The 13644-nt window shown below is 36.6% G+C and overlaps 1 protein-coding gene across 2 annotated transcripts in view; it reads right to left on the reverse strand.

The window, feature by feature from the left end:
• Positions 1 to 9215: 9215 nt before the first annotated feature.
• Positions 9216 to 13644, reverse strand: part of LOC126376533 (uncharacterized) — a 49629-nt gene continuing 45200 nt past the window's right edge. For both annotated transcript variants that reach the window (XM_050023991.1, XM_050023989.1), the window contains 2 exons: positions 11574 to 11669; positions 9216 to 11187 (listed from right to left, as the gene is read on the reverse strand). In XM_050023991.1, the coding sequence (XP_049879948.1) occupies positions 9506 to 11187; positions 11574 to 11669 (1778 nt within the window). In that variant the 3' untranslated portion in view covers positions 9216 to 9505. The remainder of the gene's footprint in view (positions 11188 to 11573; positions 11670 to 13644) is intronic.

Below are 13644 nucleotides of genomic sequence, written 5' to 3' on the forward strand. Positions count from 1 at the left end.
GTCTACACCACAATATTATCACCATCTTCCTTTTTAGCGTTTGTTCCGTCCCGTCTGGTAACATCAATTTTAATTTTTACATCCTCTGTTCTGAACTTTAGTTTTGAGGTACTATTTCTTCTTTTTCTTTTGTCAGGCCTGCCGTCTTAAATTTTAGTACCGGGTGAGAGCCCTCAGCACTGTTGCTATGCTTTTATTATAATTTTATTTACCTGGAGAAGATTGCTATATACCTTCACGATAAGGTCGTCTTTTGTACTTTTTTCTGATGATGTTGTTTTTATTACACTAAACTGATGTCTTATTATGTTACTATTATAATAATTATCGTTGACTGTAAGCCACATCATAGCCGCCAACGTGGCAAACCAAATAAACTGGGATTTACTTAGACAACATGACAATAGAATTATGCAAATTTTAATAATTATAATAATAAAAATAATCTCAACAAATATGATAAACCCGCGACAGACTTTTTACGCGCAGATAGACACTTCACGCCCGTATACCCTATCTAGGTAAGTCACACTTGGGCATTTACTTGATGACAGGTTATACTTAATCATAATCATTTATTTGTGAAACATGTGTAATATAACGAAGATCTTACAATTTATATTTTGTGTTTCAACATTTCCAGCCTGATCGGTATACAAATATTTAACACAAAAATCGATTTAGATGCTAATAAAAAATATAAATTATAACAAAATAAATTAAAATAAATCGAAAACACATTTATAAAATATTAATATTAAACAAAGCAACGTCACAAAGTAGTAATAAATCAATAATATTCATGTCAAAGATTAGAATAACAATAGTAAAAATAAATTCAATTTCCAATTTAACCTGTGGCTTTGCAATAAATAAATAAATAAATAAATAAATAAATAAGTAGTATCTGTCAAATAAATATGAATTAATGCTATAATAACATTTATTTACCAAATGTTCATACATTTTCGTTTGAAAAATAATATATAATCAATTTTATGTATGCTTAAAGGTAGATGATTATAAATCTTAGCACACCATATTTAATATACTTTTACTGAATAGAGCACTTTTGCTAAGATGTGAAATATGGATTTTTACCTTCATAACGTTTACTTCGGACTTTTTCGAACATGTCAATGTTAGTTTTTACAAATATAGAAACTTCTAGAATATTTTAAACTAGGTAGAGTTAACAGGTTCAGCCTCTTAAGGTAGGGTTCACAAGTATCAGTAGGCTTCAAACCACAGACAGATCGAAGACATTCTTTTGTGCAACAAAAGCCCCTATCCGTGGACTTGCCCCAAAATATCAAACCATATCTGACTTACTTCTAACCTTTTTGGGATGTTAAGCAGCTCAAAGCATATATTTATTCTCAACTTTCCTCTTGCAGAAAAATTTAAGAAGTGCCTTTGCACACTATTGTAGCAAATATTTTTTGTATAAACATTGCTGAAAATATAGTTACAGGCATTTTTTGTATTTTATTATTTTATTTTCGCTGTGTCATGTACCTCGCAACTCACATGTTTCGAATGGTGAATCAAACACTAAAATTTAAGAAATAGCTATTTATTTTAAACTTCCAAGTATTTAACAACATAAATTCTAAAAACTTTTACAGGAAGCATTATTACTGTAGCCGTTTTAAATTCATAATAAAGACTGTTCCATACACTAGAGTTTCCACATAGCACATTGATTTAATTCACAATAGAACAAAAAACTTAATAAACATGTTTTTGACGGAGAAAATCTTCAATTTATTTTCTATGTCTGCAAAAAGTTACATTGCATAATTTATCACACAAATTCACGTCGAAAACAAATACTTCAATCACCATCAATCATTATTAATCAATTCTGCTTGATATAGGAGGATCCTTCATAAACAGAAGCTGTATAGCATCAGATGGCAAGGCCTTTGTCTCTGGCAAGAATAATTGGCTATATGCAGAGGTGAGGAAGCAGATTGCAGAGAAACTGAAGAAGAGAGGTCCCAAACCGAAGGTATCCACAAGAGGGTTGAAGATTATGAGGGTGATGAAGTTGGTGAACCAGAGAGATGCCATCATGAGGCTGTTGCGAAGACCTCTTACCTGGAAAAAGAAATTACAGTTATACTTAAAAAATACGCGCTCGTTACCGCGACGTAGCGGTAACGAGCGAACTACCTACTTCTTCACTACCGTGTGTACTCATCCATTTAGTACATTTATCTTTATTGTATCTACCTACAAAATGCAAAAACACACGATGAGTTGCGGTGTACAGAAAAACCTGTCGATAGGTTTATGAGGCACCGTTTTTGATTGTAAAATGTTTATTATTACTTTGAATTAATTAAATACACAACATAACATAAACAGCCTGTATACGTCCCACTGCTGGGCACAGGCCTCCCCTTAATCAAAACGAATTAATTAAATAAATTAATAAATTTACTTATAAAGATATTTTTTTATTGTGTATAAATTTAGGTACAGTTATAAATAAATGTTGCAGTTACAGTTGCAAATAACGTGTCACAAAATTTTTGCTTTGCAGACACATTTCACACAGGGTATAAAATAACAATAAATGTACATGTAACATAACAATAATTAAAAAAAGCGGCCAAGTGCGAGTCGGACTCGCCCATGAAGGGTTCCGTAACAACAAGTAACACAATATAAAAGTAAATTACGGTGTACGATTTATGATGTATTAAAAAAAAAACTACTTACTAGATCTGGTTTAAACCAATTTTCGTTGGTAGTTTGCATGCTAATCTACATCATATATTTTTGTAGTTTTATCCTCCTCTTATTTTAGAAGTTACAAGGGGGAGGGGGGGGACACACATTTTACCACTTTGGAAGTGTCTCTCGCGCAAACTATTCAGTTTAGAAAAAAAATGATATTAGAAACCTCAATACCATTTTGGAAGACCTATCCATAGATACCCCACAAGTATGGGTTTGATGAAAATTTTTTTTTGAGTTTCAGTTCTATGTATGGGGTCTTTCCTTTTCAACGGATAAGAAAATGACAGGTATAACTTATAGTAAAATTAGGAGGTGTCTGCAGAAATCGGGGCCATTGTGAATTTAGAATATTTGAAGGTATTCGACACTATACATTGACGATATCGACGGGGGGTGAGGTAAACCTAGCTCAATCGCTGGTGGGGAGCGGAGAGTCGCCGTTCTGTACGTAGTTTTATCCCTTATTATCGTTATGTTGAAATCCTTTACCTCAGGCAAGAATACCTCTGCCATGAAGATGAACGGTACAGTAGCGGCGCCGAGGTAGTTGATGTAGCAGAATGCGTAGATCAGCACTGCTGTGAACCAATGAGGCGCGAACTGTAAGAGCAGTTGAGCGCCGATGAGCGACGTGCAGACCCCTGAGGCTACTGATGTTGAGGTCATCAGGAACTGGGGACAGGAAGCAGTCGAGAGCCTTGTGAGTTAGTTGTTGATTGATGCTGGTTTTCTTATGCCAAGTAAAGGATGTTGGCAAAACTGATACTCGCGTCAAAAAAGAGTCAATGAAGGAAACTAATTGATTTGGAGCCTCCATGGTCTAGTGGTTAGAGCGTTAGGCTCACGATCTGGAGGTCCGGGTTCGATTCTCGATGGGGACATTATCGAAATCACTTTGTGAGACTGTCCTTTGTTTGATAAAGCTTTTCAGGCTGAATCACCTGATTGTCCGAAAAAGTAAGATGATTCCGTGCTTCGGGGGGCACGTTAAGCTGTTGGTCCCGGCTATTAGCCGTAAAAACACCTCCACCAACCCGCATTGGAGCAGCGTGGTGGAGTATGCTCCATACCCTCTCCGGTTGATTGAGGGGAGGCCTGTGCCCAGCAGTGGGACGTATATAGGCTGGTTATGTTATGTATGTTAATTGATTTGGAAAGGCAAAACTCGATAGTTCTGTAATTGATTATAATTAATTCTTGACTTGCTATTGTTGAGATTTCATCTATGTTGTCAAGGCAAGTAGACTTTGCCTTTTTGGCTACAGATTCACGAAGCGGTTTTCACCCACGCCCGCCGCAGTTGCGGACCCGCAGACTTTGTAGAATAGGTACAGATTTATATGTAAAATATCAAAGCACACTTCACGAAGCTTACGACGTTTTCCGGTCTTGCGAGTTTTGAAAATATAACTCCATTCCGCCAATGCGGCGGGCTGGGTGAAAACCGCTTCGTGAAACCTTAGCCTTTCTGTCATATGCCCCTCACAATGTCTGTTCAAAATGAATAAAGTGAACAATAGTGTTCATCACCATCACCAGCTCATTAACGTCCCCACTGCTGGGGCACGGGCCTTCCCTATGAATGAATAGGGAGATCGGGCCTCAAACCACCACGCGGGCCCAGTGCGGATTGGTGGTTATTAACGACTGCTAATGCAGCCGGGACCAACGGCTTAACGTGCCTTCCGAAGCACGATAGAACAATAGTGTTACTTTCATTTAATATAGTAGTAGCAAGAACATTAGGTAAGTAATCTGAACACACCTTTTCCACCTTTTGCCTGATAACAACTTTTGTGTCTTTAGTTTTCTGCATACTTCTGTTTACTGTTATGAACTTTTCGACGGATTTCCCGAGACACTCGAGAAAGTCAGTTCTTTTTATGGATTTTTTATTTTATTTTATAAAAAAGAGAATGTTTTGGTTCCTGTAATTTATTATCACATGTTTTGTATAAATATTCGATCCTTAAATTAACTTATAATATTTTGCAACAGTTTTCTGATTTTGACATAAGTCAAATTGACTGTTAGTGCTCAAAGGCTTGCGTCTACTAAATTCTCCGAGCTGAGTCGGTACGAGGCTTTTTGGCGGGAACGGGAACAGGACAGTGTTGCTTTCTTCATTGAATAATCTAAATAATTAATACAAAATGGTATTTTGTGGTTAATGATCGCAGTAAGTTAGTCGGAAAACATTCGCGACAGTGTTATCATATCGGAATATTCAATAAACAAAGTACTTAATTATTTTCGCTTCGTGCCAACAAGCCGCTTCATAACTCAAAAGTTTTTGCGGGTTTTTGAGTTAATTCGTTTGGGGTTCGGAGTAGGAGTCTGTTCCGAAGGTGGGGGCTTAGGTTTCATCGTTCATCGTCATCACCTTTCATCATTTCATTAATCATCAAGAAAAGAAATACGTAAGACATGGCTGTATGGGCATAGTTCCCGCCAAAAAGTCCTTGGATCATAAATAATTTACCTCTGCCGATTTTTTTACTTTTTTCTTGCTCCTTCTGGTTCTTAGCCGTAACACGTTCTGAAGTGACAGTAAATGATAGATTCTTGCAAAAGACTAATAAATAGTGAGTTTGTGTATGTATTTGTATGTAGATTAACTTCATTACTTTCTAATAACATTATATACATTACAAACTACATTTAGTATAATTAGGAAACCGTCTTGCGGTAACGTCTATGATTTACCACGTAAACATCTCATTAGGAACTGCGCATACGCCACTGCTGCATGCTGCTGTCATCGTGAACGAACCGTGGTCGCCCCTGTCAGGTCGCAGGGTCCAATCTCAGCAAAAGCTGGATCACAAATGCCCAATTTATCACATGCTCAAGGTGTCGTGAACCATACATAATCATGTAAGGTCACGAATTATCTGAATTCTGAATCACATTCCAAAACTGAAATGTGTCATAGTTATATGAAATACCTATGGGGCAAAATACCCACAAATGGGCAACGTGCCCATAGCTGTCTAAATATAGGGTAAAAAACCAACGATGTTAGAATATGTGATTAGAATGTTTCATAGTTATATGAATACCTATGGGGCAAAATACCCACAAATGGACAATGTGCCCATAGCCGTCTTAATATAGGGTAAAAAGCCTTTTGCCGTTTGAATATGGGGTGAAACCCCGCGAATGGCCTCCAACCGCCCCTTACAGCCATCCCTGTCCACCTGATTGCCTTGATAAATTCATCTGATTACCTGATAAATCACCACAACGATATTACCTACTGCAATGTTTTACTATCCGTTTTACTGTTTACGGTCTGTTGTTCTCTTTATCGATTTGTATCGGATAATACAAATATAGCATAACTGATATCTAAGTAATTAGGAAAATATATAAGTACTTATTATAAGACTTAACTGAATATTCTTCCTGCACATCGACAGGAAGTCTGATAAAACTGTTGTTTATTGTTATACCTGAAAACACACTGTTTCTTCTCTAATCTGTTTCTGAATAATCTGAATATTCACTGATTTCTGTTCCTTTTGTCGATTTATACCAAATAATACAAATACCTATAGCATAACTGATATCTAAGTAATTATGAAAATATATAAGTATTATTAGACTTAACTCGGGGGAGGCCTATGCCCAGCAGTAGGCGTCGTACGGCTGATGATGATGATAAGACTTAACTGAATATTCTTCCTGCGCATCGACAGGAAATCTAATAAAACTGTTGTTGATTGTTCTATCTGAAAATACACTGTTATTTCTGCTCTGATTTGTTTCTGAATAATCTGAATGTTCACTGATTTCTGTTCTCTGTTCTAATGCACTTTCATTTGTTCTCTGAAAATTATTTAGTTTTTTCGTAATGACAGCCCGCCAAAAGCATGAACTTTTTTTCTGGCCAGTGTTATTATGACATATATAACCTACAAATCGATTACTCAGTCGAGTAAAAATAAAATCGATATGATGCATTTTAATATTATTATGAATTTGATTATTTAAATTCGAGAACTGATTACAGTTCGAGACACAAGGAAAACATCGTGAGCCAATTACCCTACAAGCAATTCATACATTCATCTTCCTATTTTTATAATGCAAATAATCTTCGCACAAACATTATAAGATAAAACGTAATGATAATAATAAGTTCCGAGATATGGACGACATACAAGGTAATGGTTACGAATGTTCTATTTATAATTAGCTCGTATTGTTATTATTGTTATTTTTAGATCATTTTTATTATCATAAAAACAAAATAAAATTGTTACGAATGTTACATAATAGTATTTTATGCAACAGTTGTATAAGAAGGGTCAAAAAATGCGAGTGGCGTGAGTTGCGATGTGAGCCTTGGCGAACATCGCAATAAGAGACGCCACGAGCATTTTTTGACCTAGTTATACAACGTTGCATACAATACTTTTTCTACGACGACGTAATTTTAAACGAAACACAAAAATTTTCCAATTTATTTTCCAACGCGCGGGAAAATGGCGGCAAATGTATACTTTTTTTTATAGTATATCTATGGCACCAAACAAAGTAAAGGTGCCAGTTTCCAGGTCAAAAAAAAAAAACAACAACAATGCTTTTTTGGCGACATTATAGTACAGTTACACTTTGTAAACAATGCTTTTATAGGCCATAGAGCGTACACTTTTTCAAAGAGTTTAATTATGTATGTACTTATATTAGACTTTTTGGTTATTTAAATGCCAGATTAAAGTAGAGGAGTAGAAAAATATTATTACGAACTACCTCTGCTTCTTTATTAATAATAATTGTTTTAATTATTCTTAATTTATAAGTGACAAATTGTATTTCTAATGCTAGAAAATAAATAATAATATGCATCTTTATAAATAAAACGGATTTTTTATTGTATTTAAAATGTGTCGTGTGTGTGTGTGTGTGTGTGTGTGTGTGTGTGTGTGTGTGTGTGTGTGTGTGTGTGTGTGTGTGTGTGTGTGTGTGTGTGTGTGTGTGTGTGTGTGTGTGTGTGTGTGTGTGTGTGTGTGTGTGTTTTAAAGGTTGCCTGGAAGAGATTGCTACTTAGCAATAAGGCCGCCTATTGTACTAATTCTATTTCTCTTTTGTTTTGTATTTTGTTTTTTCCTGTTTGTGCAATAAAGTATTTGTTATGTTATGTTATGTTATGTTGTGTCTTTTTACATAACATAGGCTCACAACTGTATCCCAATTGAGGTAGTCAGAGGCACATCCATCACAAGATGAACTAAGTACCCACACCTCACCGAGCTTTCTGTTAGACGAACGTGATGTTGGTGAGCCGTATCGCCGTCTATAATGGTCAACCATCCGTCGCTTACTTTTTCGGCAGATAAGATATTGTCAGGTATAACTTAAAATAAAATTAGGAGGTACTACTACTACTATCGTACCTCACAACCCATATGTGAGGTGGATTACCAACCTCATCAACCCTGGTGTCAGGGTTACTATTGAGCCGCCAAAGGCCCCTGACATGACTAATGTAACGACTACGTACTTACATCAGTAAATAGTAACCGGGACCAACGGCTTAACGTGCCTTCCGAAGCACGGATCGTCTTACTTTCGGACAATCAAGTGAATCAGGTGGTGGTCAATTATACTTTAAGTTTTAATAAAACAAATTTGTTTTGCATTGTTAATTTAATATATTTTACAATAAAACTTCTTAATCACTAATATGTACAGAGAAACATAATTTAAGGTATCATTTCAGTTATAATGTAAATCTACATATAACTAAAATAAAACTAAAAATCTTACAAGCAAAATAATAGTATAATAATTATACTTTCTTACACATTAAAATGGTAAAACGGTATGCCTTATACAAGTTATAAAATTAATATATTGGCAGTGAATACTAAAATAATAAAACGTATTATTTAATATTTATATAAAATAATAATTCAACGGTCTAAATAAGTTTTTGACAAAGATTTCAATAATTTACACTTTCTTTCTTTCATTAAAGTGTAGTATTTCTTTATTAAAATTTAAAATTCAATCGCTGTAAAAAACTCAAAAAATGACGTAGTGATAAATAAAAAATAAATGAAGTATAAATATAAAAAAAACGAAAGTACATTTATAAACATTAGTACATAAACTAATGAATAAAGTACATAAATACATAAGAGAAAATAAAAGTTTAATACAAATTTTCTCTGAGAAATAATAATAATATACACATTATGACAGAACATAATGTTAAATATTTATTTAAAGTTAATTTTAGTGGAGAAAGTGGACGTTAGTCAAATGGGAAAAATATTTTCTTAATGTATTATAATAATTGATAGAAAACTAAAATTATTTATAAAAATAAATACATAAAGTACATTATTTTATCACATGTCATAACACCTATAAAAATACAACTTCATAAGAATAATCTTTAAATAGGCAGTGCTATTTTTTATTGGCAGGTAAGTAAGTACATAAAAGAATAAAATCCAGCATGTTGGATAAATAATATGATAAGAAAATAATACATTTGTGAATTTATGTGAGTTAAAAAAATATTGTCTAGAATACTTAAAGCGCCTCGAACATTTGGAAAGGGCCCTGTACTGCATTTCTAAGGCGAGAAAATAGATTTATTAACTTTTCCAGTGAAAATACTTTAAAAACGTTTGATATAAAAACAGATTCAATAACTCCATGACTTCATTCAAATTATTTTCGATGGTGGCTTCCATACAATCATCTCTCACACGCTCAAGATCAACACATTACATTCTTATGTGAACTTCATAGATCCGCGAGACTTTTGCCAACAATATGACACTATGACACTGCTCATCAAAGACCCTAGGAGGACCAGAACACCGCCCCAAAGGGCTGCCGCGGGGGATACGCAGAAGCCAGAAGGCTCAGGAGGTAGATCTTCGGCAAAGACCACTCTCAAGCCTTTTCCAACAGTCGTAGATTGAGGCGAAGTCCTGTTTCCAAAGTGAATGACGTCTCTTCTCTTCCTTCTTGGCTCAATACTTCCCGGCTCGGGACAAACATCGCAATCCGTCTTGCACAACTCCACGTCGCACTGAATGATCAAATCCATCTCATCAGGGAATTTAAAAGCGTTAAAGAACGCATAAGCTATGATGGACGCTCCCGTATTACCCGTTTCCCTGGTCTTCTGGAAGGAGCCGAAGAGTTTAGGCTTGAGTACGCAGCCGTTGCTGTCAGTTAGAGGAACTACATGACGCATTTCTGAATCTCTAGCGACGCATTCTCGTACTAAAATGTCGAAGCCTGGATCTCCAGTGACGGATACAACCAAGGTCATAGTTTCACCAATCTTGACTAAGCCGTTTGCCTCCGGAGCGAATGGACCACGACCCGTTTGGATATCAAGACGCGCCATAGCAGTATCTCCGCTAAAGTTGCTTGTGATCTGGTTCAGCATACCAACACTGAGCGACGAAACCAGCTGCTTGGTCAGGTTACCTTCCCACAAACATCTGACCCTTCTGATGTGGTCCCAAACTTCTTGGATTCCAGGCTCATTTTGCAGAACCAGAACATTCTCTAAATAAGCTTGGCCTTCGTTTTCGAAATCACTGTAGAATCTAGTGCCACAAGTGTTTAGACTGACTGTGAATGAGAATTTGACTTGGTTAGAGTTCTCTCTAACGTATACGCATTCTGGTTCATTGAAATGATCTTGGGAATAGATTATGCCGTTATAAGCTTTGTTGAACTCGATGTTGATTGTCATCATATCTTTACCGCAGTCGACGGTGATAGCGTGGATGTGAGGAGGGTGGCGGTCCTCGTCATCACCAGCTGTCGTAGTTTCCTGGGAGCTTCCAACGCTGGTTTGAGTGTCAGTTCCAGCTACAATTCCACTTTGAGTCTGTTCGGTTTCAGACTGGTAAGTCGGCTGCTGACTAGGCTGATATGGCGGAGAGGTGGGTTGACTAGGTTGGTAACTTGGCTGGGGTGGTTGGTAAGTTGGTGAGGGAGGTTGGTAAGTTGGCTGACTCGGTTGGTAAGTTGGCTGACTCGGTTGATAAGTAGGTTGGCTAGGTTGATAAGATGGCTGGCTTGGTGAATAAGGAGCCTGGGTAGGCTGAGTAGGCTGGTAAGCAGGTTGGCTTGGAGAGTAAGGAGGTTGAGTTGGTTGACTGGGTTGATAGCTCGGGTAACCAGTAGGCTGTTCCGGTTGGTAAGTAGGTTGCTCAGGTTGAGATGGCTGGTAAGGTGGTTGAGTAGGAGTTTGCGATGGTTGGTACGGGGACTGGCTTGGCGGTGGGTTGTAGGGTGGCTGCGTAGGGATAGGTTGCGGTGAACCTTGTCCTTCAGTAAACGTTGGAGTTGGTCGAGTACCAGTAGAGGGGTAGCCCGTGTGCGGAGGCAGATAACTCGCTGGTTCAAATGGCCTTGGCCTTTCCGGCTTTCCAGTGAAGTACTGACGTGCTGAAAAATATAAAAAAATAAAATTAATCCTCTGAAATATCTCATTTAAAGTTTTACTACTCGTGCGAGTCAACTTGGAATTGGTTGGAAAGTAGTGCCCATAAGGCTAATAAGGGTCTTATGACTAGTATGTGAGCTCTATAATGATACGCACTTACACTGTACGATCACGAGCATTTAACATGTGTAAACTTCAGAACCCTATCGCATTTACATTTACTTGACATTTAGTAAGCCATTTAATTCAATTTGACAAAAAAGTTATCGCGACATGGTTCTAAAGGGTCATAGGTATTACGTCCTCGACGCAAAGTGTCAAGTTAACTCGCACGGGTTATCCAGCACTATTTACATGCAGTATCGTGTAGTGTTTATGACAAGCGAACCTTTCCTATTTTTCTGTTGGTATAAGCCCTGTATCCACTGAAGCAGGTTGGAGACCATCTCATCGACCTCGGCTTGTTGTTGTGGCTGGAGATCAGCTGGAAACCAGGAGTTGATGAGGAAAAGCATCGGTAACGATGGAAAAAGTTTCCAGCACCATGGGTCATACAACTTGGATATACGGATATCAACATTTGTTAAGAAGAATTCGTTAGAAGGGAATGTTTCAGGTTATAAACTAGATAATGAATTGGATAATGAAGTAGGAAAGAGATTTCTGTTAAAAGAATCTTGATTGGTTAATGTTCTTTGAAAGAGTATCGCTTTCAAATGTTTTAAAAAAGAAACTAACAATTATTAAACATAGAAAGTTAAGATAGGAACCTTGAAGAAATACAAGAAATAAAAAATAAAAAGAGTACCTACAGAGATTGATTTAGAAAAGACATTTTATACAGGAGTTGGGTTTGAACTAAAAGTACTATTAGTCAAATTAAGAGCGAAAGAGTAAATTTTGAAAACAATTAAGTTGAAGAGAACAGTAGATATTTATTACTAGCTTTTGCCCGCGACTTCGTCCGCGTGGCGTGTTATATAAGAGAGAGATCTTTGTGTGTGTGGGAGTGCATACTTATGCAGTTTAGATTTTTTCATAAGTACATTTTTTTTCCCAATAACTTTTTCAAAATACAGCCAAAAATAAACTTTATATTTACTAAGGTATACATGCGTGCTAGATTGAATCAATTGATTGAATTGTTTTTTTTTAATTGATTGTTCATTGAGTTTTAATTTTAATACACACTTCCTCTCTTCCCTTCAACGTTGCTGTGCCCTATAGGGTCCATGTTTTAATTCCTATGCCTATGTAACACCCTATTGTACTACATGGAATGCAATAAATAATTTAATTGAATTGAATTGAAAATATCTATCTTACGCGGTTTCGATTTTTTCATACAAATGTTTTTTTCCCACTAACTCCCGTTTCCGTAGGAATTTTGCAATATCCTGTTGCAACTAAGCTTTAAGTTTACTAAGGTACCTGCATGCCAAATTTCAAGCGTCTAACTTAAGCGGTTTAGATTTTTCATACAAAAAGATTTTCCCGCTAATTTCCGTTCCCGTGGGAATTCCGGGAATTCCTTTCTTAGTGCACCTCTACGGTACCTAAGCTATGTCCCTTCCAAATTTCAAATGCCTACGTTTAGCCGTTCAGGCTATGCGTTGATATATGTCAGTCACTGAGTCAGTCAGTTTCTCCTTTTATTTAGATTTGATTTTTTCATACAAATGTTTTTTCCCGCTAACTACCGTTCCCGTGGGAATTTTGTAATATCCTGTTGCAACTAAGCTACCTAAGCTACCTAAGCTACCTAAGCTTTAAGTTTACATGCCAAATTCCAAATTGCCAAATTGCATGCCAAACAAACGTCTAACTTGAGTGGTTTAGATTTTTCATACAAAAGGATTTTCCCGTTAATTCGCGTTCCCGTGGGAATTTGGGAATTCCTTTCTTAGTGCACCTCCACGGTACCTAAGGTACCTGCATGACAAATTTCAAAGGTCTAACTTGAGTGGTTTAGATTTTTCATACAAAAGGATTTTCCCGCTAATTCCCGTTCTCGTGGGAATTTCGGGAATTCCTTTCTTAGTGCACCACTACGGTACTTAAGGTATCTGCATGCCAAATTTCAAACGTCTAACTTGAGTGGTTTAGATTTTTCATACAAAAGGATTTTCCCGCTAATTCCCGTTCCCGTGAGAATTTTGGGAATTCCTTTCTTATTGCACCTCTACGGTACTTAAGGTACTTGCATGCCAAATTTCAATTGTCTAACTTGAGTGGTTTAGATTTTTCATACAAAAGGATTTTCCCGCTAATTCCCGTTCCCGTGAGAATTTTGGGAATTCCTTTCTTAGTGCACCTCTACGGTACTTAAGGTACTTGCATGCCAAATTTCAATTGTCTAACTTGAGTGGTTTAGATTTTTCATACAAAAGGATTTTCCCGCTAACTACCGTTCCCGTGGGAATTTTGTAATATCCTGTTGCAACTAAGCTTTAAGTTTA

This window comes from Pectinophora gossypiella, chromosome 21 (genome assembly GCF_024362695.1).
Source record: "Pectinophora gossypiella chromosome 21, ilPecGoss1.1, whole genome shotgun sequence".
NCBI classification, from domain to species: Eukaryota; Metazoa; Arthropoda; class Insecta; order Lepidoptera; family Gelechiidae; genus Pectinophora; species Pectinophora gossypiella.